The sequence below is a fragment of the Artemia sp. Qi Xiang Cuo genome, chromosome 11, assembly GCF_049724085.1.
Source record: "Artemia sp. Qi Xiang Cuo chromosome 11, ASM4972408v1, whole genome shotgun sequence".
NCBI lineage: Eukaryota > Metazoa > Arthropoda > Branchiopoda > Anostraca > Artemiidae > Artemia > Artemia sp. Qi Xiang Cuo.
This window is the reverse complement of record NC_142804.1, coordinates 64,337,849-64,360,295: the sequence shown is the minus strand read 5'-3', so window position 1 is coordinate 64,360,295 and position 22,447 is coordinate 64,337,849. Positions and strand designations below refer to the sequence as shown.

General features: G+C 35.6%; 1 protein-coding gene across 2 annotated transcripts in view; it reads right to left on the bottom strand.

The window, feature by feature from the left end:
- LOC148947240 (mpv17-like protein) overlaps window positions 1-22,447 on the bottom strand; it is a 75,887-nt gene that overhangs the window by 8,301 nt on the left and 45,139 nt on the right. For both annotated transcript variants that reach the window (XM_089096944.1, XM_089096945.1), the window contains exon 4: window positions 5,870-6,001. In XM_089096944.1, the coding sequence (XP_088953070.1) occupies window positions 5,870-6,001 (132 nt within the window). The remainder of the gene's footprint in view (window positions 1-5,869; window positions 6,002-22,447) is intronic.

The following is a 22,447-nucleotide window of genomic DNA, read 5'->3' as shown; positions in this document are numbered from 1 at the left end:
ATAGGTACCTTAAAATGTCGATCAGGTGTGCTAAGGGGTAACAAAAGGACCATATATCAAAAACAGTTTTAGGACAGGGGCTGGTTGGTCTTTAATCACTTTCGACTTATAAAAAAAAGACTAAACTCTCAATTTCTGATCGAATGAGCATCTACTGAAGTTTCTACTACCATGACGCGGAGTTGAGGATGAGGAAGGGCCAGTCCCCCTCCTATACGGAATAAATTTTGTTCTTTTTGGGGTTTGATGTTACTCTTTACTTTCATAATAACAGCGTAGACTAGAAATTTTCCCAAAAATCAAGAGGGGTTAAATATAAATTTCTACCTCCCACTCTCCCCTCCCCTTTACCTAAAGGCTCAATAAGGGATGGAAATGTTTGTCTGACTTGTAAAAACCTAATAAAAATGAAAAACAATAAATAAAAACAATAAAAACACATTTCTGATGCGTTTTTTAAAGTTCTTTAGTACCCCCCCCCCCCAAAAAAAAATATATAACTCCCCAACTAAAGTGCTGAATACAATCCTTGGGATTATATATCAATTTTTACCTCCCCTCGTCTCTCCCTTAGAACTAATTCTGTATTTATCAAGTTAAATGAAACTTGTAATAAGTTTCCCACAGAAATGATCGAATCAAACCAAGGGTCATAGAAGATTGAGAGAGGGCTCATTCAAACAAAATTAAAAGTTTAAGTGACTGTTTAAATGACCAAACAGAATGAATGACAACTAGCCCCCTCCCCCCCCCCCAAAGACATCCGAATAAATTTCTGGGATAGTCATTTGGTTCATCATAATTGAAAGGTCCAATAAATATACCCCTAGGGATGACAAGACCCCCCAAAGCCCTTAGGAAAAGGACTGTAAGTTTTGCGATTTGTCAATTGCTTACAGAGAGTATTTTTTATTGGGAAACATACGGACATTTTTTGAGAGTTCTAGTCCTTTTTTTATAAGTCAAAAGTATTTGAAGACCAGCCAGCCCCTGACCTAAAACCGTTTTTTTATATCCGGTCCTTTTGTTATCCCTTAGGACACATAATCGACAATTTGAGGATTATATTTTGTACTTTGTCTTTGGCTCCTCAATTTTGCGTGTGGGGGAATTATTGGGGATGAATTTTCTACGGGGAAGTGGGCTTTTTCAGGGTGGGGGCTATTTTCCGCGGGGTGGTATTTTACACCGGGATGGGGTTTCCCGGGTGGGGGGTAAACGCCGGCTCCCAAAGCTACCAAAGTAAAAAGTTATGTGCCTTCAATGTAATATTTTTTTTTTCTGGCCACTGCGTATGAAAGGAATGGTCGCAGAAACCTTGGAGAGAGCTCACTCAATTTATATTGTCCTTTTTAAAATTCGAACGTGATTGGAGGACAACCTCCCTCCCTCCCGTGCACTTCTGTTACCCGTCCCCTATAACCACGGATAATATCCGATCAGGGTTTCACTCAAAATAGTCGAAAGGTCCAATAAACATATTTCCAGCGATAAAATGACCTTCCAGCCACTGGGGCAAGGGCCGTAAATAATACAAATTGTCAATTGTTCACAGATAATGCAAAAAGGGGGGCTTGTTTGATGTTGGGTGTGCGACTGGCCCAAAACATGTTCTCCAGATCTGAAGGATCAGACATTAAAAAAAAAACTGATCCGCCTTAAGATTTTAGCACTATTAGCCGCTATGGGACTTAGCACTAAAAAGACATTAAGCGAACCAATAACCAGGATTACCAAAATTGTGTATATGCAATATATCAGAGAGGACTTGGGGGTTCGAAACTTTCCAGGAGTTCTGGAAGGGAGGGGGAATTCAATATTTTGTCTTTGGGAGATGAAGGGGAGGAGGGGTAGAAGATTTTGATTCGACAAGAGATTTTAAGTTGAATGTTGGGGTAGTGGGTGAGAGATTCCCAAGAAAGTGTTCGTCTCCAGTCTGCAAAAAAGGTTTGATGCTATAAGGCCTAAGGCCCTGTGGAAGTTTACCACGATGAAGTGGCAAAGGAATTAGAAAAAAAAATACTATGTCATGACCCTATTACACCATTTTTCGAAAGGTTTTAAGGGTTACTTGTGGTACTTTCTGTTCGTATTAAGTTTTGCTTGATCGTTCATTGTAATTTCTATTCGTTTTAGATCTCATCCATTGCAAAATATGTTATTTTAAAGTTTGATATCTTTATTAATTTTGAGTGCTGTTCATTCAAGGTTCCGTTTATTCATTCATAGTAATTCCTGTTGTCTTAAGTTTGCTATATTATATGACTTTATATCTGGGTCACTTGTTTTAATATCGCTTTTTACTTATCCTAGGAAAACTTTCTTTTCTGAAAAATGTTTTTTTAAAGTTAATACATAAATAAAACAATTTTGGCCATCTATATATAGATTATCTGAGGCATGTCGAACTGTGGGGAAAGTTGGAAGTCATCTGACAACTGAATTCAAATACACGGAAATACTAATTTCGATAAAAATCAAACGCCAGTTTGTGAAATACGTACTATTTTGGTAATAGAGTTCAATATTTAACTTGAAATAATCAAGTTCAGAAATCCTTGTGTACAAACTGAGATGGGCATCAGAAGCCATAGTGACAAAAGCTGCAATACTACAAAACAACGCAAATCCAAAAACCGGAGCCCATGAAACAGCTGATGTCTCTTATACTAGTATGCAAATTATACCAGTTTTACTGTGTAGTATACAGTCGTGCAATAGTCAAAAGATTCAAGTTTTTTTTGGTTCTAGCATAGAAAGCGCGCCACCAATTGAATTCCCTTAGGAATGCATGAATGTTGATAATTTTACTGCTTAAAATTGGCGAAAAATTTTGCTTCTGCAAACAACTAAACAACAGCGCGAATTTCGGTTACAAAATGAATAAAAAAAATATGGATGTGAGGAAACGTTGGGCTCACCTAGGCAAGTGCGGATAAACCTTTCGAGGGGGGGGGAGAATCATGAAAAAATAAATTTAATTTGTTAATTTGAATAAGAAGTACCCAGAAATGCGAGAAAAATTTGGGGTTTTCAGGGGCCCGGGTACCGAGTTTCCCCTGCATAAATCCCTAAGGACACGCCTACTCTGATGTCTCGGATTATCATAAATGTTCATTTGCAAGTTGTTTTATATTAAGTTTCAAGATAACTTTCACAGATACTATATTCTTTAAGGTCAAGAGAATTCTAGATGATTTAGGGCGTTCGTTTTTGTTGGGAGATGGGGGAGGACCTGGTATGGAGGATAGTAAAGTGTTGCAGCTAATTGAAGGGAGAATTAAGGAAGAGGAGCAACAGGTATGGAAGGCTAAAGTGGAGCAGTCAGATAGCCTAAGCAACAGGTATGGAAGGCTAAAGTAGAGCAGTCAGATAGCCTAAGCAACAGGTATGGAAGGCTAAAGTAGAGCAGTCAGATAGCCTAAGCAACAGGTATGGAAGGCTAAAGTAGAGCAGTCAGATAGCCTGACAACAGGCATGGAAGTCTAACGTAGAGCAGTCAGATAGCCTAAGCAACAGGTATGGAAGGCTATAAGTAGAAGCAGTCAGAATAGCCTGAGCAACAGGTATGGAAGGCTAAGGTAGAGCAGTCAGATAGCCTTAAGTAACAGGTATGGAAGGCTAAAGTAGAGCAGTCAGATAGTCTCCAAGAGGTTATAGTCAAGTAACGGACAAGCCTAGGGGAGCGTATTTTATGCGTAAAGTTACGTTTCTGGATATATTGCAGAGCTAAAACACTGGATCAAACTATCGTGGATACGACAGTAATTTACCTTTGAGAAGTTATCCAGTTACGGAAGGAATTGTGAATGACGTGGTTCATGGTCCGGATTGCAGGTATAGTGTTTGTTCCTATGTATAATTACGTATGGCCTATGGCTAATAAAACTTATTATTATTATTCTTCCCAAGATTAATTGGAATACGATAACATAGTGGCATGTCTGTGTATTCAGTTTTACCCATCTACAGAATTACATTTTGGAAAAATGCTTTACAGTCTTTTAAAATTAAGAGTACATAAAAAACTAAGTGAATCGTTGAAAAAAGAAAAATTTCCTTATTTTCTAAGCATGTTTAGATCGCTCTCTCTCTGAGTAAAATTCAAAATAATATTATAATTCTGGGTCGGTTAATGGTAAAGGTAAAAAAAAAAAGAAAAGGTGAAGAATACGGCATTGGACTTTACAGTCCCTACCGGCGGTGCTGATCTCCGTTTCTTGGCCCTTCAGCCAGGAAGTGCAATGGGGGGTTGGGGGCCAACCATCCTGTGCCTTCACACACCTTTCCTGTTTACCTTCCCCAGATTTCTCCAGGTACCTATTTAAAGCTGGGTAGACTCGGGCTGAGCTTACAGAGTCACGCCACTGACTCCCCTTCCCAAACCAAATAAATGGATATACTAGGATTCGAACCCTCGCCCTCTCGGACAAAGAATCCTATATCCAGCGCACCAATTCAATCGGCTAGGACGGCTTTGGGTAGGTTAATGGGCAGATTTAAAACTAATGAATACAATGATGGAAGTCTCTTGTTCGGTGAAGATTATAGCTCTGTGCTTGTCGTAAAATTACATGTTTCAGAGGGAACATAAGCCTTAATGACTCCAAAAATTAAAAGGGCTGGATATCCTCAAATTAAACAACACAACCGAATTCGGTAATCTTTGCATACTTCAATATCCGCTATATGAGTTCGGTAAGCGAGTTCAGTTGTTTCTTCAGATAAATTTTGAAGGCGGACTTGCTGCAACAGAAAATTTATATTTTTGCCGGGTTCGTGTGTTTCGGGTTCATTTTAGAAAATTCAAATTATTTTATACCACTACGAATTAATTACAGATCGACAAAAGGCTTCAATTAAAGAACACAAGCAACTTCAATATAATAGAGAATCTTAAGGTTTATATCCCCTATGCACATTTTTAGTTTTAATTTTTAAGCGTGTTTTATTTTCATTTTTATTTGTGATTCAGATTGAACTATCTACCAGTTTACACTTTTGAAGTTTGCTTTGTAATTATTTAGATTAAAAACTACGCTGAACATCCTTCAGAAATATGCGACAGAAACTTTTCATATTTCTAAGCAGATGTAGGTCGTTCTCCAGGAAAGTCATAGAAACATTATAATCCTGACTCGACAAATGCATAGATCTGAATCTGACGAATTCAATGATAAAAATATCTCATCCTTTCGTTGTAATTTACAACTGTAGGCTTGTCACACAATTACCAATTTCTGCACGAACGTAAACCATGAAGTACCAAGGACATCAAAATAAAACAAAATATGCCCCCACTACCCTGCACCCACCTTCGGTATATGCATACTTGAAAACCATGATTTTCAAGATTTTTCTTTTGTTGGTTCAAAATTATTAAGTTTTTAGGGCATTACACCATTTTCGTCAGTGTTGCCACGCTGAACTGTAAAATAAAAAGGAAAACTAATTAGTTAAATTTGACAACCCTTTTCATCCCTAAAAAAACAAACATTAGTAATACATCGATTCCCAAAGACAACAACACCTTCAAAGGAAATCTACACCTTCTTAAGCTGTTCGACGGCATACCTTTTAGCTCAATTTTCGCTGATGTTTCACCTACATTTAGTTTTTTTTAAGTATCCATTACTACCAAAAACTAGTTCCTGTTTTTTCTTAATTTTAGTAAGATATATAGTGACGCACAAGTTTTCACTTAACCAATTCTAACAGTCAGATATCATTTGTACTCTAATTGATACTTTAAGATAAAACTTGTATCCAGACTTGCTAAAGTAAAAAAAGAAAGTTTCATATTCACTTTCAATAAGTCCATATCATTTTATGTAACAACAAATTAACTATAGGTCTATGAAAAACTTACCGTGTAAGTCAAAGCAAATTTGGCCTTAATTTCTGCTATGATATCACTGAATGATTTCTTTTCTAGTAGATTGATTCCAGTATAGAAACAGCAAATAGAAAATGGAGCGTATAATACTTGGTCACAAAGTGTCTGCGAAATAAAAGAAACATTAAGGATGGCTTAAAACACGGTTATCTTTACGGCACTATGATACTCGGGTAATACAGTGCAATGGACTCGAATAGAATTACTAACTTTGTTTAAAAAATAATTTTGGCCAGTATATCTAAAACTAGTTTTCTGTCATATTTTTTTTCAAACAGTTCGTGGTAACGAACTGTAAGTAAGGAGCGACCCGGCTGAATGGCAACCGAAACTCTAGAAAACTTGACTTTCTCACAACTCTTTTTTTAAACAACAAAAAACTTTAGCGTAAAGAGCGAGGCGTTGAGGAGGGGACAGCCCCATTCATATACGGAATAATTTCTGTTCGTTTGAAGTTTTAACGTCGTTCCTTACTTTCAGTTAAAGAAACTTGTTTTTTTTATTTAATCTCGAAAACAACATTATGTTTTGTTTTTTGGAAATTGGCATGCTAGTATTTTCTGGCGTGGAAAAAATAATCCAGATAAGTCAAAACTTTGGAAAATTTAGAAAACCTTAATCTTGAGAAACAAAATTTTCAAAATCCGTTCCACAAAGAAAGTGGAACGGATTTTCTATTTATCTGCGTGTTTAAGAATCTTCCAGAAGGGTGCTACGTAGAGGGTGTGAGGAAGAGCAACAGTGTTGCATAGCGTTGACAGATACTGGCGATTAAAAAGAAGCAGAGTCTATGGAAGCATATGAAGCTGATAAGCTGTGTCTGACGTGTTCTGTTATGAGATGAATGAGTATGAGCAATTGCATTCCCAATGGGAATGCCCAGATGAACGATTTGATCAGACGGGCAGATCTTTTGAATTTACAAGTACAGTTTTATCAGGAAGTGCCTTTCCAGTTAAAAACTACGTTAGATTTTTCAGCGTTGAATTAAAGACCAGATGTCAAGTATTCTGTTTGAAGTTTTTGGAATGTTTCAGAAATTTTGTCTAAAGTTCGGCTGAGGTTAATGTCATAAGCATATGTGACTAAAGAGATATTGAGGCCAGAAAGAACGCAACACATCTGACACTGGTCTGGAGCTCCAAGGGCATAATTACTGAAATAACAAGCTGAGGAAATAGCACCTTGCCTAATCTTTTCTTATTTTTTTGTTGCAACACTAAAGTATACAAAGAACGTATAGAAAAACAAAGCAAAAATCTACATGGACAATTAAACGTTAAATTCACAAAATCTTACAAAACTACATGACGTAATTAGAGTAGTACTTTAGAACTGTAACATTTCACAAAAACGGGAACTAAACTTTTTTAATATCTCCTATGTCGCGTGACGACCGGCGGTATTTTTGGAACAAGGTCACTTACCAAGGGAGTTTATGCCTGGGGAATGATAAAAAGGGGAGAGAATATTCCGGCGAATAGGGTTGTTTAAAAGGGATAACCAAAAGTTTTTGCAGATATTCTGACGGCGGTTAGACAAGGCTCAAAGCTTAAGGTCCCCAAGTAGTCCCAAATAAGGAGTCTTAGGTTCCCTAGATGCAATCACTAAGACTCTAACTGAATCGTCTCCAACTAGTCAGACTTCCGGGATCCTAGACCAAAGTGCCACACCAAGGGCCCTTTGGTGCTGGCACCAAGGGCCCATGTGCCATGCCTAGGGCTACAATATTCTAGGGTGGGACGGATAAAAGTTTAATAGATACGGATGAGGTATGAGAAAGTGACCTCGTACTTTGAAAGAACTCTCAGTGATTGAAGCTCCAAATTTTTTCTTTTTACATAGGATTTTAAAAAGTATTTCCCGCTCATCCAGATTCAACTGTTGCACTTTTCAATGGACTGCATTAGATATTGTGTCAATTGAACGGATGTGTAGCAAAGATTACTGAAAGCCGAAGGGAACATCGACTAAATAATTGAGCATGGCTCTAGACAATATTCATAATTCTTGGCACTAGTCTTTGCCAAAATATAAACAGCGAAATTACACTATGCTAAGGAGTATGATAGGTAGTAAATATAGACCAATAAACCTAGGGTGCTGAGGCCACGTGAAGTGTAGGGAATAGTGAGACTATGGGTCACAGCTATTGTGAAACGCATACAACTATGTTTCATGGGGAAACAACTGGATGTCCCGTTTGAAGTTTGCCGCTGAATTTTGACTACTTCAGACATAATTATGGTTCGCAATTTATACCTCGCCATCAATTTCCCGTGGTTATGTACCAAACAACAAAACAAGATCTAAAAGCTCATATTACACTTGCTTCTAGCAAATATTGCTAAAAAAGCTTTAGAATTGTAGCAGAAACCTCTGAAGGCAAAACTAAAACCCTAGCAGCAGTCCCATAACACGCTTAAGTGAGATCTAAAATGTACTTATGACTGACCCGGATAACAAAAATGTAGGCTTACCCTCATAGATCTAGCGTGGCAACCGAAACCAAAGATGTAGTTTCAGGCCAATTTTAGTTGGATTCCGCCAGCCCACCTAGTAATTTCGCTGACGACAGATTTTGAAAGCCTTGTCAACCAGCAGGAAAAAAACTAAAGAATCACAAGTTGCACAATTATTTGAAAATTTTAGAAATTAGGGGAGACCGTCATAATCCTGGTACATTTTATGGATAGAGGTGGTCGTCTCCGTGGCATAGAGCCCTCTCGCACATAAAAATTGAAAAACTTGGTTCATAACAAGAAACAATACAATTAAAAATATGAAGAAACAAAACAGAAACAAAAGGAAATAAAAAGAAAATAACCAACAATAAAAGGAAACACGAACAGTTTTTTTTACTGAAATAAAGCGCCTCAAGCATAAACAATTCCAGCAAAAAAGCAACAAAAACAGGTAAGGGATACTAGTTTAGGATAAGACAAAACTTCTCTGATATCAGATAACTGGATAGCTTCTTCTTCTTTTTTTTTTAATCCCACCGCCTCTCGTCTCGGTGACATAATAATCTTTTTCAATTAATTTCAAACTTTTATGTCACCTACACTGTTAAAAACATCTTTTATTTTTTAATTTGGGTAGCCAAACACAATTGATGTATACTACAAAAAATTCAAAACCACCAAAAAATACCATTTCCGTTTTGAATTAATACCGTTTTGCAGGGTGCCTTTCCGCCATAGGGAGCCCCTTTCACCATGGAAATACATTTAATACATAAATAGTTTACATAAAACCTTGTTCCCTATCAACTATACATCATCCTCCATCCTCCCAACCTTCCCTCAACCCCAAAACAAACTTAGGAGTAGAATGATGTGCCCTTACAATATCTTTAGGCACACCATTCTAATCCTTCTTTAATAACACACACATAAAGTACTAAAACTAAACTACTAGACTACTAAAATACTAACTATTAAACTAAACTACAGGTACTGACTAGCTTCTAACCAAAAAATTATATCTGCTTCTGGAACTTATTTAATTTGTTATCCAGTAGAATTTTAATTTGTTATCCAGTAGAATTTATCCAGCAGAAGTCTTGATGCAAGCTGGCTATCCAGCTTTTCCAGCTGAATTCTCAAATGCAGTCAGAATTTTACAGTTACCTAAATTTTCGAACAATTTTTTTAATATATGTTGTTTTTTTTTTTGGGGGGGGGGGGTAGTGGTGCTTCGGCTTAAGAGCAAAACAGTTTAGAAAAGTTTTTCTAATGCAAATATTTTAGCTTAGCTGAAAAATATAATCCTAGATATAAAACTCAGTATGAAGCAGCACCAGAAAAACATTTCAATAGAACTAAACTCATTTTTTGAAAGAGTCGAAACACACAAGTTTAACAAAATGGTGAATTTTAGCGACTCCAAGAACTCCTGTACAAAATAAGCAATACACCAGAGCAAGTTTAAATGAACGTCAACATTGATGAAATAAATGGTAACATCATACCCATCACTTAAACTCGTATTAATTTGTTATCCAGTAGAATTTTCAGAATTTTTGCAGTTTTCAACAACTCAATTACAGCATTTCAGTTAAACTTGCGGATTTTCGTGAGGCATAAACAAGCAGCCAAAAATGAATTAAAGCTGACGCAAAGTACGAAAACTTCCGTTCTTTAGCAAAAACGAAGCTGTAAGAATCCATGGTATTTCTGAACAACCCTCAATTCCTTTTTCACCACAAAAAAGACTAGAGAAAAATGAGAAAAAAAAACAACAAAAACATAGCAATAGTAATATAAAAAAATACAATAATAAAAATAAAATAAAGCCAAGAAAACGACAACTGCTTTTCATTAACTATCTAGAAACACACTTAAACCACAACCATACTTAAACCCCATTGAAGCCACATCATCGCTGCCACGCTTAAAGGTCTTATCTGACATTTTCACACGTGTTAGGCGATTGCCAAAAGCCATTTGTTAAGCTGTTCTCAAAAAGGGAGGGGGTAGCAAGGCAACGTAGGTCAGGAGGACCAAAGCATTATTGAATATACCCTGCTCTGTTGCTCCTCCCTTTGAGAGCAGCTTTGCAAACAGTTCTCAGAATATAAAATATTAGATACAATTTTTGGGCTTAACAGCGATGATATACTATTGAACATGATGAAAAGCAAAGCATAAATATTATACAGTTTGGAAAATTCGGTTCAGAAATGGGACACATCACAGCGCACAGTTTGGGAAGTTTCCCAAAGCATCACAGCAACAACTTCAACAGGTCTCCTATATTCCCATCCCGATGCGCTAAAAAACTGTCATTGCGCAAGCACGAAGGCGGAGTCATGACGAAAGGTGTACGACTGTTGTGTCCCAAAAATCTTTAATAGAGAGTAAATCTTTAATAGGAATTTTCCGTACTGTATGAAATTTGTGCTGTGATGGAAAGTTATGTCTTTTGGTTTGATAACAAAAATTATTTTCCACGTGTCTTAAAGAGTTTGAAAAAAATCCAAAAAACGCACTCGCTGGTTAAAATGGACGAGGCCATTTAAAGCAGTCAAAGTACCTAAAAAGCCAATTTACTTTTTTATGGTCTTGCATCGAATTCACATTTATAATATAACATTTCAAATTATCATAGCCTCGGTTCCAGCATAATAAAAAATACGTAGCTGTTATAAAACTAATAAAGAGATAAACGCATAAAATTGATGATACTGACAAACAGCTGAAATTATATAAAACTGATAATAGTAGTTTTGTAGTCTTGATGCAAGCTGCCTATCCAGCTTTTCCAGCTGAAATCTCAAATGCAGTCAGGATTTTACAGTTACCTAAATTTTCGAACAATTTTTTTAATATATGTTTTTCCTTTTTTTGGGGGGGGGGTAGTGGTGCTTCGGCTTAAAAGCAAAATAGTTTAGAAAAGTTTTTCTAATGCAAATATTTTAGCTTAGCTCAAAAATATAATCCTAGAAATAAAACTCAGCATGGAGCAGCACCAGAAAAACATTTCAATAGAACTAAACTCATTTTTTGAAAGAGTCGAAACACACAAGTTTAACAAAATGGTGAATTTTAGCGACTCCAAGAGCTCCTGTACAAAATAAGCGATAAACCAGACCAAGTTTGAATGCACGTCAACATTGATGAAATAAATGGTAACATCATACCCGTCACTTAAACTCGTATTTAGAAATCGTATAATAGAGTAAATCCGTGATTATAAATACCTTGGGAGCTGGGTCAAACATAAAGGGATTTAATAGTTAAGTAAAAAAATGAGACTAAGATAGGAATAGGCGGGGAAAACGCCACCTTTGACAGACTCAAACTAGTTTGGAGGTCGAAATAAGTAATCTTTTCTCTTAAAATTGCAATCCCTCAGCACTGGTGTCATGTCAGTTATGATTTATGCTAGGAAGTACAAGAAACTCAACATGAAGACAGAGAAAAGATTGAAAGCGTTCGACAACATGTCCTTGAGACGTACATGAAACGTCGATTCGCAACAAAAAGTCAGTAACGCCAGAACTGGCTAGCCGCACGCTTAGACGCACCTACGACCGTGATCTCCGATGTGAGCATACGTTACTCAAACCTCAATGGGCGACATCCTCGCGCAACATCTATGTGCAACAGATGGCCTCGGAGACTAAGCATACCACAGATGGTCTTGGAGCCCGTGGCCACAGATGGCCCAAGAAGGTCTAAGTTCTAAGTAAGTTGTTTTTAGGGACAATTATGTTTTTGACTTAAAAAACAAAAAAGTCAAGGCGAGTTTTCCCAATGCAATTGTTTTTTGGTAAGCTCAAAATGTAATCACAAAAATAAAACCCGCGTAGATAAAATCACAAGGAAAATATTTCAAAAGAACTAAATTTATTTTTAAAAGAGTGAATTACATTCAAAATTTCCCAGTTGACGAGTTTCCGAATAGTTTTTTAACAATTTTTTTTCTCGGAGAAACTATAATCTGAAAACAAAATAGCAGAGGCAGATTTTTTCATGCCACTGTTTCATGCAACTTTTCCAGCTAAAAAATGTAATTAAAAAACAAAAAAAAAAATTCGTTTAACTCTAAATATGTAGTTCCAGTTAAACATTTCAAAAGAACTAACCTATTTTTTTTAAGAGTAAAAATACTCAAGTTTAGCAAAATAGCAAATTTTCAAAAATTACACAAAAATTTGTGCGATAAGAACATTTCTGATCATATTTTCGAATTTAGCGTCATAAGTTCTACTAAATGACACATTTTATTTGTCAAACAAAAAGGTCTAAAACAGACACGTTTTCAACAGCTCATTTAAAATATTTCACTAAAGTTTGTGGACTTTAATGAGTCATGAACATGCAACAAAATCCCACAGAAAAAAAAAACAAAAAAAAAACAGACACACAAAAACTTTTTGGCAAACACAAAGTTAATTGAACCAATGGTATTTCCGACCAACATTAATGGTCCATTTTCTGCACAGAAACCTAACTCCGATAAATACCCCCCCCCCCCAACAAAAAATTAAAAGATTTTAGCTCTTAACGCACGAAGAAACAAAGAAAAAAAAAAGACCAGCCAATCAACGAAAATTTCAGCAAGAGAAACGAAGAATAAACCAGATATTTCATAAAAAATCCCCGTTAAGGTATATTCAGTAATTAGAAAAGATACATACAATTCAACAGAAGAGACTAATCTTTGGAAATCAGCGCAAGTTCCTTCTCATTAGTAGTACAGCTACAATATCTACAGGAGGGGTGTCTCCCTATATAGCTATAACGCTAGAGAGCGGGGTGTCTCCCTATATAGCTATAACAAGTTAAGAGCGGACAGTCCCCCTATATAGCTATAACGCTAGAGAGCGGGTTGTCTTCCATATAGCTATAACAGTTTCTAGCGGACACTACTCCCGCCATACAAGCAGACAGTGTAATGACCGGAATTCAACCACCGTGAAAATTCGTATTGTTTCTGTTCAAAGTGCATAATGTATCCTTTGTTTGAAATTGTGAAATTCTTTTCGTAATTTAGTCTAATTTGTTAGGCGTGGTTGACTTATGTTTAACCTTGAACTAATTTACATAAATTAATGTATTATTAATTAATTTACATAATTACATTAATTTATATAAATACATTAATTTACATAATTACATTAATTAACTATTTTTTTTAAATTAATTAATTTACGTTTTTTACATTCTCAGTATCTTCCCATTGATTTATATGAAATTTGTGTTTAATGTAGGAATCGAACGTGAGACCCGTGATCATATTATGATTTTAGAAATACATCCAATGAATTGTTTCTTGGACATTGCCCAACTGATGTTAAGCGTCACAATATCGTAACATGTTCATTCCATTAAAGTGGAACAAGTTCAAGCACATTCGATTTATCAATTGTATTCTTGATGGCTGTTAAAAGTGACCTGTTTCGGGGCATTTTTATGGCATCATCATGAGAATATGCATATCACGATGATTTGAGATGCATACTAGACAAACAATTTCTTCTGATACTAGGGCCCCAACTCCTACCCCTATCACTCAACCCTATCCCTCCCTCCAACCCCTTCCTCTCCTCTTTCCCCCCCCCCCCCCAACATTTTTTTTTAACTTTTTTTTAACTTTTTTTTAACTTTTTTTAACTTTTTTTTAACTTTTTTTTAACTTTTTTTTAACTTTTTTTTTACTTTTTTAAACTTTTTTTTATCATTTTTTTTTAACTTTTTTAACTTTTTTTTAACTTTTTTTTTAACTTTTTTCAACTCTTTTTTTAAATCTCTTAGAATTTCATGAAACACACTTAAAACACAAAAAAATCACATTTAATATTTTCCAACTTCAAAATGGGAATGATATAGATATGTGTGTTGCGACTTTTACTATTAGAAAAATAATATTTGTAGTGACCAATTTTTTTTAGTAAGCCAGCATATCAAACGTTTAGAATGTGTACCATGAGTAAGATGTGATGTATTTGAAATACCAAAATAAAGTTCCTTTCTAAAGATAATTCCGATTTCTTATAATTAAGCTAAATCTAGTCGCAAAAATGAAAAGTCCTTAATCAGCAAAAAGAGAAATTGCATTTCTAGCTTCAGTCAGACAACGGCGCTAGTCGTTCGAATTTCGCTAAGATAATTGTAGCAAAAAAAATGCAATGCATAACATTTATAAGGAAGTTTAAAAGGCAAAAAACTATGTGAACTCCTGAATCATCTGAAATATCTTAAAGAGATTATTGGACAAGGATTCGCGTCCTCGCGGCACGTGAGCCAATGGCAGGCAGTCCCTAGGGCGCAGGATAAAAGAACTGCGTTCGGGAATGGGGTAAATGTGTTTTTTAATTTCAATACGAAGTCAGATTTAAGACGAGTGGCACCGCAAATAATCTCAGTCACCATTTATTTGTCATTGAAGTGACCCGTTGCTGTACAACTAAACATGTAAGTTCAATAAATCTACTGTCTTTTTATATGTGTTTGTTTCTCTTGTATGTCTGAGTCTAGTCCGATAAGAGATAATGAGTTTACAAGTCTCCATGGTCAACGCTCCCGAAGGAATCTGATATCCAGGTAGGTCAAGGCAGGAGAGTCCGCATTTATATAACTAGATATTAAATTTTCCCTGATGGCTTGAGAGCAACGTCGGCCTAGCTGACAAACTCTCCCGTAATCTAACCGGCGTACTCGGGGAGGTTCTTATCACCACGGTAGCAAATCTTCCCTATTACCGCAATATAAATTTTTCAATCGTACATAGGGTGCGTGCAGGAAATCGTATTATAACTGCAACCGAGTGATTACATATAAGAATCATAAGTCAAATTTAATTTTTGGGCATATGCAGACATAAATGTGGCCGGGATAGGTTTAGCAACACTCAGCTATGATAGTGAACCACTTATATATAATTTTATATTAAAGTACCCCCCAAAAATTTTTCCCTTGAAAGTGTCCATTGATATAAACGCAAAAAAAAAAAAAAAAAAATGAACGATCTAAATTAATTACTATTAGTGCAAAAGTTAGTCGCAAAAAATATAGAGATTGCAAAATCTATCCCGGAATACACTGGTCAATCAGATATTGACAAATTCAATATCCAATTGACCCAGTTTGTACAATTAACAAAAACAGACGTTGAAGCATTAAAAAAAATGCTGCTTCTACGATTAAGAAGCCAAGCCTTAACCTTTCTAAAACAGGTCTAGAATACCGTAGGAAATAACGCCAACTTGCCAATAAATACAGTCGATAACTTGTTAAAAGCATTCAAAGAGATATTTATAGAAACTAGTTCAATAAATAAATTAAAACATGGAGTAGTGAACTTTGATTTTTCACAAAATATAAGGGAATATCTGTATAATATACGCATTTCTGTAGAAGCAAAATACGGAAGTGGTTCGGGGCAACTGTATGAAAAAATCATAGTAAATACCTTCCTTCAAGGGCTACCCCCAAAACTGTATCCAGTAATAATATCCAAGAATATTCAGACGTTGGATCTTGCAGTCCAAGATGTAGAGCGACTATTTGAAGTTGATAAAATGGTTGCTAATCATAGTAATACAAAAATAAACAGCCTAGGCGACTCAAACGCAAACCTTATCTTCAAGGGCGATCAGACATCCCCCAATTTCTTTTTAAGGGATAACTCCCCAGTAGCACAAAGAAACAAAACGCCAGAACCTGCTAGGCAGAAAACAGTACGTTTTTAGCACATTAACACTCAACTACGCAGATGCTATAACTGCAATCGTATGGGCTACATAGCAAAAGAGTGTCACCACGTCACCAATCCCATCCCAAGAACCACTGTCGGTAATACGCAAAATTACGGTAACCATTTGTTCAAAAGAACAAATTTTTCCACTAGTCGTTCAGTAAGCTATAGTCGAGGGGGATTACGCCAATCAGTACCTTATAATGCGTACCAACCAAATTTGTATAGCCCTTTCCCCAACAGGCAAATTAATTACCGGTTTGAAAACCCAAATACTCGCCAAGGCCAATATAATGCGAGAATGCAATATAAAAATCATGAAAATTTGCCGATGAGAAATGAAATTTTTACAAGCCAACAGCACTGTCAAACAGCGCAAGCAAATGGCACTGACACGAGACATCCACGTTACCATAATAATACATGGCGAAGACATGCAGACGTAAATCATTTAAATATGCCTACGGAACCTAATACGTCTGAATATCTATTACAGGAACCGACAAGTGAAATAAATTCTCAGGGAAACGCTTCAGGCCCCTCAGAAACATAAGTTGGACCCCGAGGGTGCCAAGGATATTTAATAGGTCCAGAACAATACTAGTGCCTTCTTGTAGTGATATTATTAACAAGTTACCTATATTTAATGATTTTTGTGTAGAAAACGTTTACTTTACGGCCTTGGTTGACAGTGGAGCTACGGTAAATATCATAAACTCTTGCGTATTTAATACATTGCCTCTGCACATTAGGCGACAAAAGATCCCTAATAATCCGAATTTAACAAGTGTTACAGGCCATAAATTAAATGCAAAAGGGTCAACTTGCCTAAACGTAAAAAGAGACAACAGAACCTTCACGACAAATTTTATTATATGTGACAATCTCCCATATAAGGCTATTATAGGGGCAAATTTTCTAAGGTCTAATAAAATACTATTAGACGTAGCCAACGAGAAGTTTTTATACCCAGCTAAGGTGGGGGAAAAAATTTCTACCTTAAGAAATCGTAACAGAGGTTACGAAGATAACATAACAGTAAACAAAATTTCTAATGGTATAATGTCGAAGTATTTTGAACCTCATGTCTCTTAACGACATAGCTGAATTGAGAATTTATTCAATTATCCTAAGAAATATAGCAGAAATGAAGTAAAATTAAATAATAACAGTATTGAATCTGCGAAAATGAAAATAGGAGATATGCGACAGTACAGATCAAATGAAATTAAGAAAATAGTGGAATTGTGGAAAAACATAGTAAAACCCAACGTGAAGTCACAAGATGCCGCAAGGGCTCAGCATAGCGCCAGCATGAATCTAATAAACAATGAAAACGAAGAAAAATATTCCGGATTTGCGATGAGGAAAACAAAAGTCCCTCCCAAAACGATGCAAAAAATTCAAATATCACAGATGATCGAGCCAATAATTAGAAAATCAGAAATATGTTTTGCGACACCGTCTGAAATACACGAAAATCTGTTATGCGAGGAACAGATTATATCTTATAACAAAGGTGAAGGTTTTATTTGGGTATCCAATAACCATGAAAACGATACAATTACAATTAAAAAGGGGACTTGTTTAGTCCAAATCGAGGTTTTAACGGAAAATCATTTAAATACATGGGAAAATTCTAAAAGAAAACTAGTTAACGGTATTAAAACTTCAAATAACGAATATCCCTTGACTAAATCGAAGTTTTTAAACAAATTTAAAATGGATCATATTACGGATATGGAAATTAATAAAAAATTTTGCGAATTATTATGTAATTTTATGGATTTTTTTTATGAATCTTAAATTTACAGCGGGGTTATCCAATTTTATCAGAATTAATTTTTAACGACTGGTAATCCCGTAGCAAAACAGCCATATCGTGTGCAATATAAGCACAAAGAGTGGTTAAAAAATAAAATCCATGAAATAGAAAGAAACGAAATTATACGCCCAAGTATAATTCTGTATAGTGCACCAGTGATTTCAGTACCAAAAAAGAATGGAGATCTTAGACTCGTAGTAGATTATAGGGCTCTCAAAAAACAAGTAGTTAGCGATAAATTTCCTCTACCAAGAATAGACGAAATTCTTGACTCAATTTCAAGCAAAAACAAAATTTTTACTTCTTTGGACCTTACCCAAGGCTACCACCAAGTGAAAATAGCCAAAAAGGATGTCCATAAAACTGCATTTTCAGCATCTGAATATGGATCTTATGAATACTTAAGGGTACCATTTGGGCTTAAAACAAGTTCAAGCGCGTTATGCAGACCCCTATTGCACCTGTTAAGAGGATTAAAGAATATAATTCATTTTGTTGATGATATTATATGCGTGGGGGAAAACACTGAGCAACACTTGGCAACTTTAGCTGAGGTGTTCGAGAAGTTCAGGCAAGGCAATTTAAAATGCCGGCCTGAGAAAGTAAATTTATTTCAATCCAAAATTAAATTTATAGGAGTAGTAGTAACCCAGGGAGAGATATCCCCAGACCCTGATAAAATAAAATGTGTTGAAAACCTCAAGCCCCCCAGAACTATGAAAGAATTAAGGGGAATTTTAGGACTTACTGGCTACTTTAGAAAATTTGTACGCAATTATGCCCAAATTGCGAAACCCCTCACGGAATTAACCAAAGGAAACTCCCATAATGTTACCTGGTCTCAGGAAGCTCAAACTTCCCTAGACCAACTCAAAAAGGCGCTCACTTCTGAACCAATTTTATCGCTCCCTGATTTCGAAAACGGAAAATTCATCGTTACCACTGATGCTAGCTCAAAGGGCATAGGCGCTATCCTTTCGCAAACAATCCCAGTAGAAAACCCTAACCCTCTACAGGGAACACCTAAACAAATAGAAAAAATTATATGCTATTCAAGTAAAACTTTATCAAAGGGCGAAAGCAGTTATTCCGCCACAAACTTAGAATTGTTATCTATTATCTACCACTTGGACAAATTAGGCATTATTTAATTGGTAGAAAATTTATACTACGATCAGACCATACAAGCTTGCAGTACCTGTGCACATTTAAAAACACAACGGGCATTCTACCTAGATGGATTATGAAAATCCAAGACCTAGATTATGAATTTGAACATTTAAAGTGAAAACAAAACGTAGCTTGCGACTTTTTGAGTAGATATCCAGAAAATTGTCCGTCGGACACTGAAGAAAATGAAATTAATGCTATCAATGCTAAAAGCAAACATGGATGTAAGAAAAACAAAGTCAAAAACGCAGTAAAAGAAAATAAGATTAACTATTGTCCTTTATCTTTGGAAAATATAAAAAGAAAGCAACAAAATGACGAAATGTGTGTAGCACTAATTGATTATTTTGTGAATGATGAGGCGTTACAGGATAAATTCAAAACTCTTAGAAAAGAGATAGATAATTTTTACTACGACCTTGATGAAGAAATACTTTGTAGGATTGTGACTGCTGAGACAAATAGAAACTAAACCTCGATAATACCTGTATTACCACAAAACTTGATAGGGCCTGCATTTGAACATTTTCATTCGGACACAGGTGGACATTTAGGAGTTATGAAAACGTTCCATAAGTTGAAACAATAATTTTATGTACAATCGGCACTGACAAAACTTAAAGAATTTGTAAGTACATGCGAAGCATGTAATTTGAGAAAAATCACCCCAGCTTATCCAAATCCTCCAATGGGAAGGGTCCCGGTAGCAAAGTACCCCTTCGATATTATCTCATTCGACCTATACGGGACAAGTGGAGGCTTACCTGTTTCTAGCAGAAGCCATACTTGTATTCTTTCGGTTGTGGATCATTTTTCAGTATTTACTTTTGCAAAAGCATTGAAAAATCAAGGTGCGTATGCCACAAGTAAGGAATTAGCAAAACTAATTTTAAAATTTGGCATTCCTAACAAAATTTTGAGCGACAACGCGAGCAATTTTGTTGAAAAAGTAACAAAAGATTTAATTAGTTTCATTAATATAGATAAAATGGTGACAGCGCCGTACCACCCACAAGCCAATGGCAAAATAGAAAACAGGCATAAAATATTTTCTAACGTTCTAAGTATTTATACGAAAGAAAACAGGAGCGACTGGGATAAATTCTTACCTTATTTAACCAACGTAATCAACACTGCTTATTCCGAAACAACCAAATACAATCCATTTTATTTAATTTTTGGTCGATATTTTAGAATCCCTTGTTATGAGTTTATTTAATATCTTCGTTATTATCACGACTCATAATATTACAAACGAGAATTCATAAATAGGATGAGGAAAACATTCAAAACAGTGAGTAAAGAACTTTAAACACTCAATATAGACCAAGAGCTTAAAAAAAAACCCCAATTTAAGGGGACTATAGATTTCAATATGGGAAACTTTGTTTACCGAAGGAACTATACGCAAACAGAAGGAAAAAAACATTCAAACAAATATTCTGGACCGTAAAGAATATTCAAAAAGTACTATAATGAATATACCTTTAAAATGGAGAACCCCGATAGCGGAAAAACTTACAAGGCGCATGTTAGCCGAATAAACACATCCAACGGTACAGGGAAGGGGATTTCCAATCACCCTTCGTCTTAGTCATCAGATTTGAAAAATGAACCAACGCTGCCACGATGCTCAGATATAAAAACCTTTAATTTCACTAACGGTTATTTCTACATTGACATTGACGAACAAAACTTTGAACTATTTGTGGCTCTAAAAAATCTAGTTATTCCTAAGAAAAAAATTACTAATACCAGGATTTTTTCCTTAAATTAAAAAGACAAAAAGTACAACAAGTTATTCATCGGCCAGCGAGGGAGATTTAGATTATACAATATATCTAAAAACCCAATTCTTACCCGATAGAATCTACACCCAATGTCAACCCAAAAGATTTAAAGACGATATGGTTTCCCCTGCAACACCAATAGAAAGGCCCCGGTCCTTACAAAAAGAATTAAACAGAGCTGTGGAAACCCCAGGTATTACTGTAAAGAAAACTCCTCCCAAAGATTGAACTAAAACAAACCTGCGAGAAGCTATGGATTTAATAAATTTTCCCATAAAACCGAGTCAACGTACATTGCCCGGTAATAAAACTCCAAAGGACGACCAGCAAGGGAAATATCATGATATAACTGTGTCCAAGGTCAAACCTAAACACGACTGGATGTGGACCTCACGGAGGGAATCCCTATTGCAAAGAATGCCCCATCCCCCTGAAGACATGGCCTTCAAACACTGGAGGAACCCCGCAAAAACTATTGATTCCTCCCAAAGCTCTCAAGAATCTTTCAAATCCCCCGAGTTGAGAACTCAAGGCGAGGACTTAGAGAATAAACCTTCTACTTCCAGGAGAGTAGAAATTTACGACGGAAGGGCATGTGACACCTCAAAGAGTGCCACCTCTAAAAGTTCTAATCCGGATTTGTCAGAAACCAGTTCAGAAGAGTCTGATGGTGAATCAGACCAAATAGTAGCTAAAGAAATAGAGAAATCAAGGCCGACCTCAGCAGCCGCACACGGCAAAAAAACAAAATTAAAAGGGCAAGAATTTTTGAAAAAGCAATACAAAAAGTTTGACCTTATTTCGATATACACACCTAAAAAGAAAAAACCGCAAGAAAATAACGACACAGTCAGGTAGAATCGTTAAAAAACCTGACAGATGGAAATATCCCTAATTAATGTAAAGACAAATTTCAAAGATATGAATTTAACACCATAATAAATTCAAAAGTTTGCAATTAAATTTAACCAATAAAATTTTAATTAAGAATAAACAAAAAAAAATGCTCATAGGGCTGTCAAACAGTTGACGAACACATAAAATATCCAACGGTAGGAAGCTAGTGTTAAACTTAAAACAACAATTGGTGTCGAACAAAGTTTTGTGGGACGCCCGGGTAGAAACTCAAAGCCCATGATTGTTTTTTGTAATTTTTTTGTGTGTAAACGACCGTAGGAAGGGATATTTCTCAGTCCTTCAAGTGTAAGAAATTAGTATTTTTATGCCAATCAAGGCCAGTCAAAACAATACGTAAAGGTTTAAAAGAAATTTCTGTGAGATAGTTAATTTTTCGTTTTTGAATAATAATGATTTTAAAGAGAAACAGAGTTTACTTTCATATAGCTCCGAGACGAAAAAAAAAAAGAAAAAAGAAGAAAAAATCGGTTTAATTTAACTGTTTTATACCTATGACATATACCATAAAAGAGAAATAACCGTTCTATAGTTTGGTGACAAAAATATTCTTTAGTTTCATTGGTTTAACTATGAAATATATTGTGCTCTAATTTTTGTGACATATTTTCGCAAGTCAGTCAGGTTATATCTTACCTATACTGA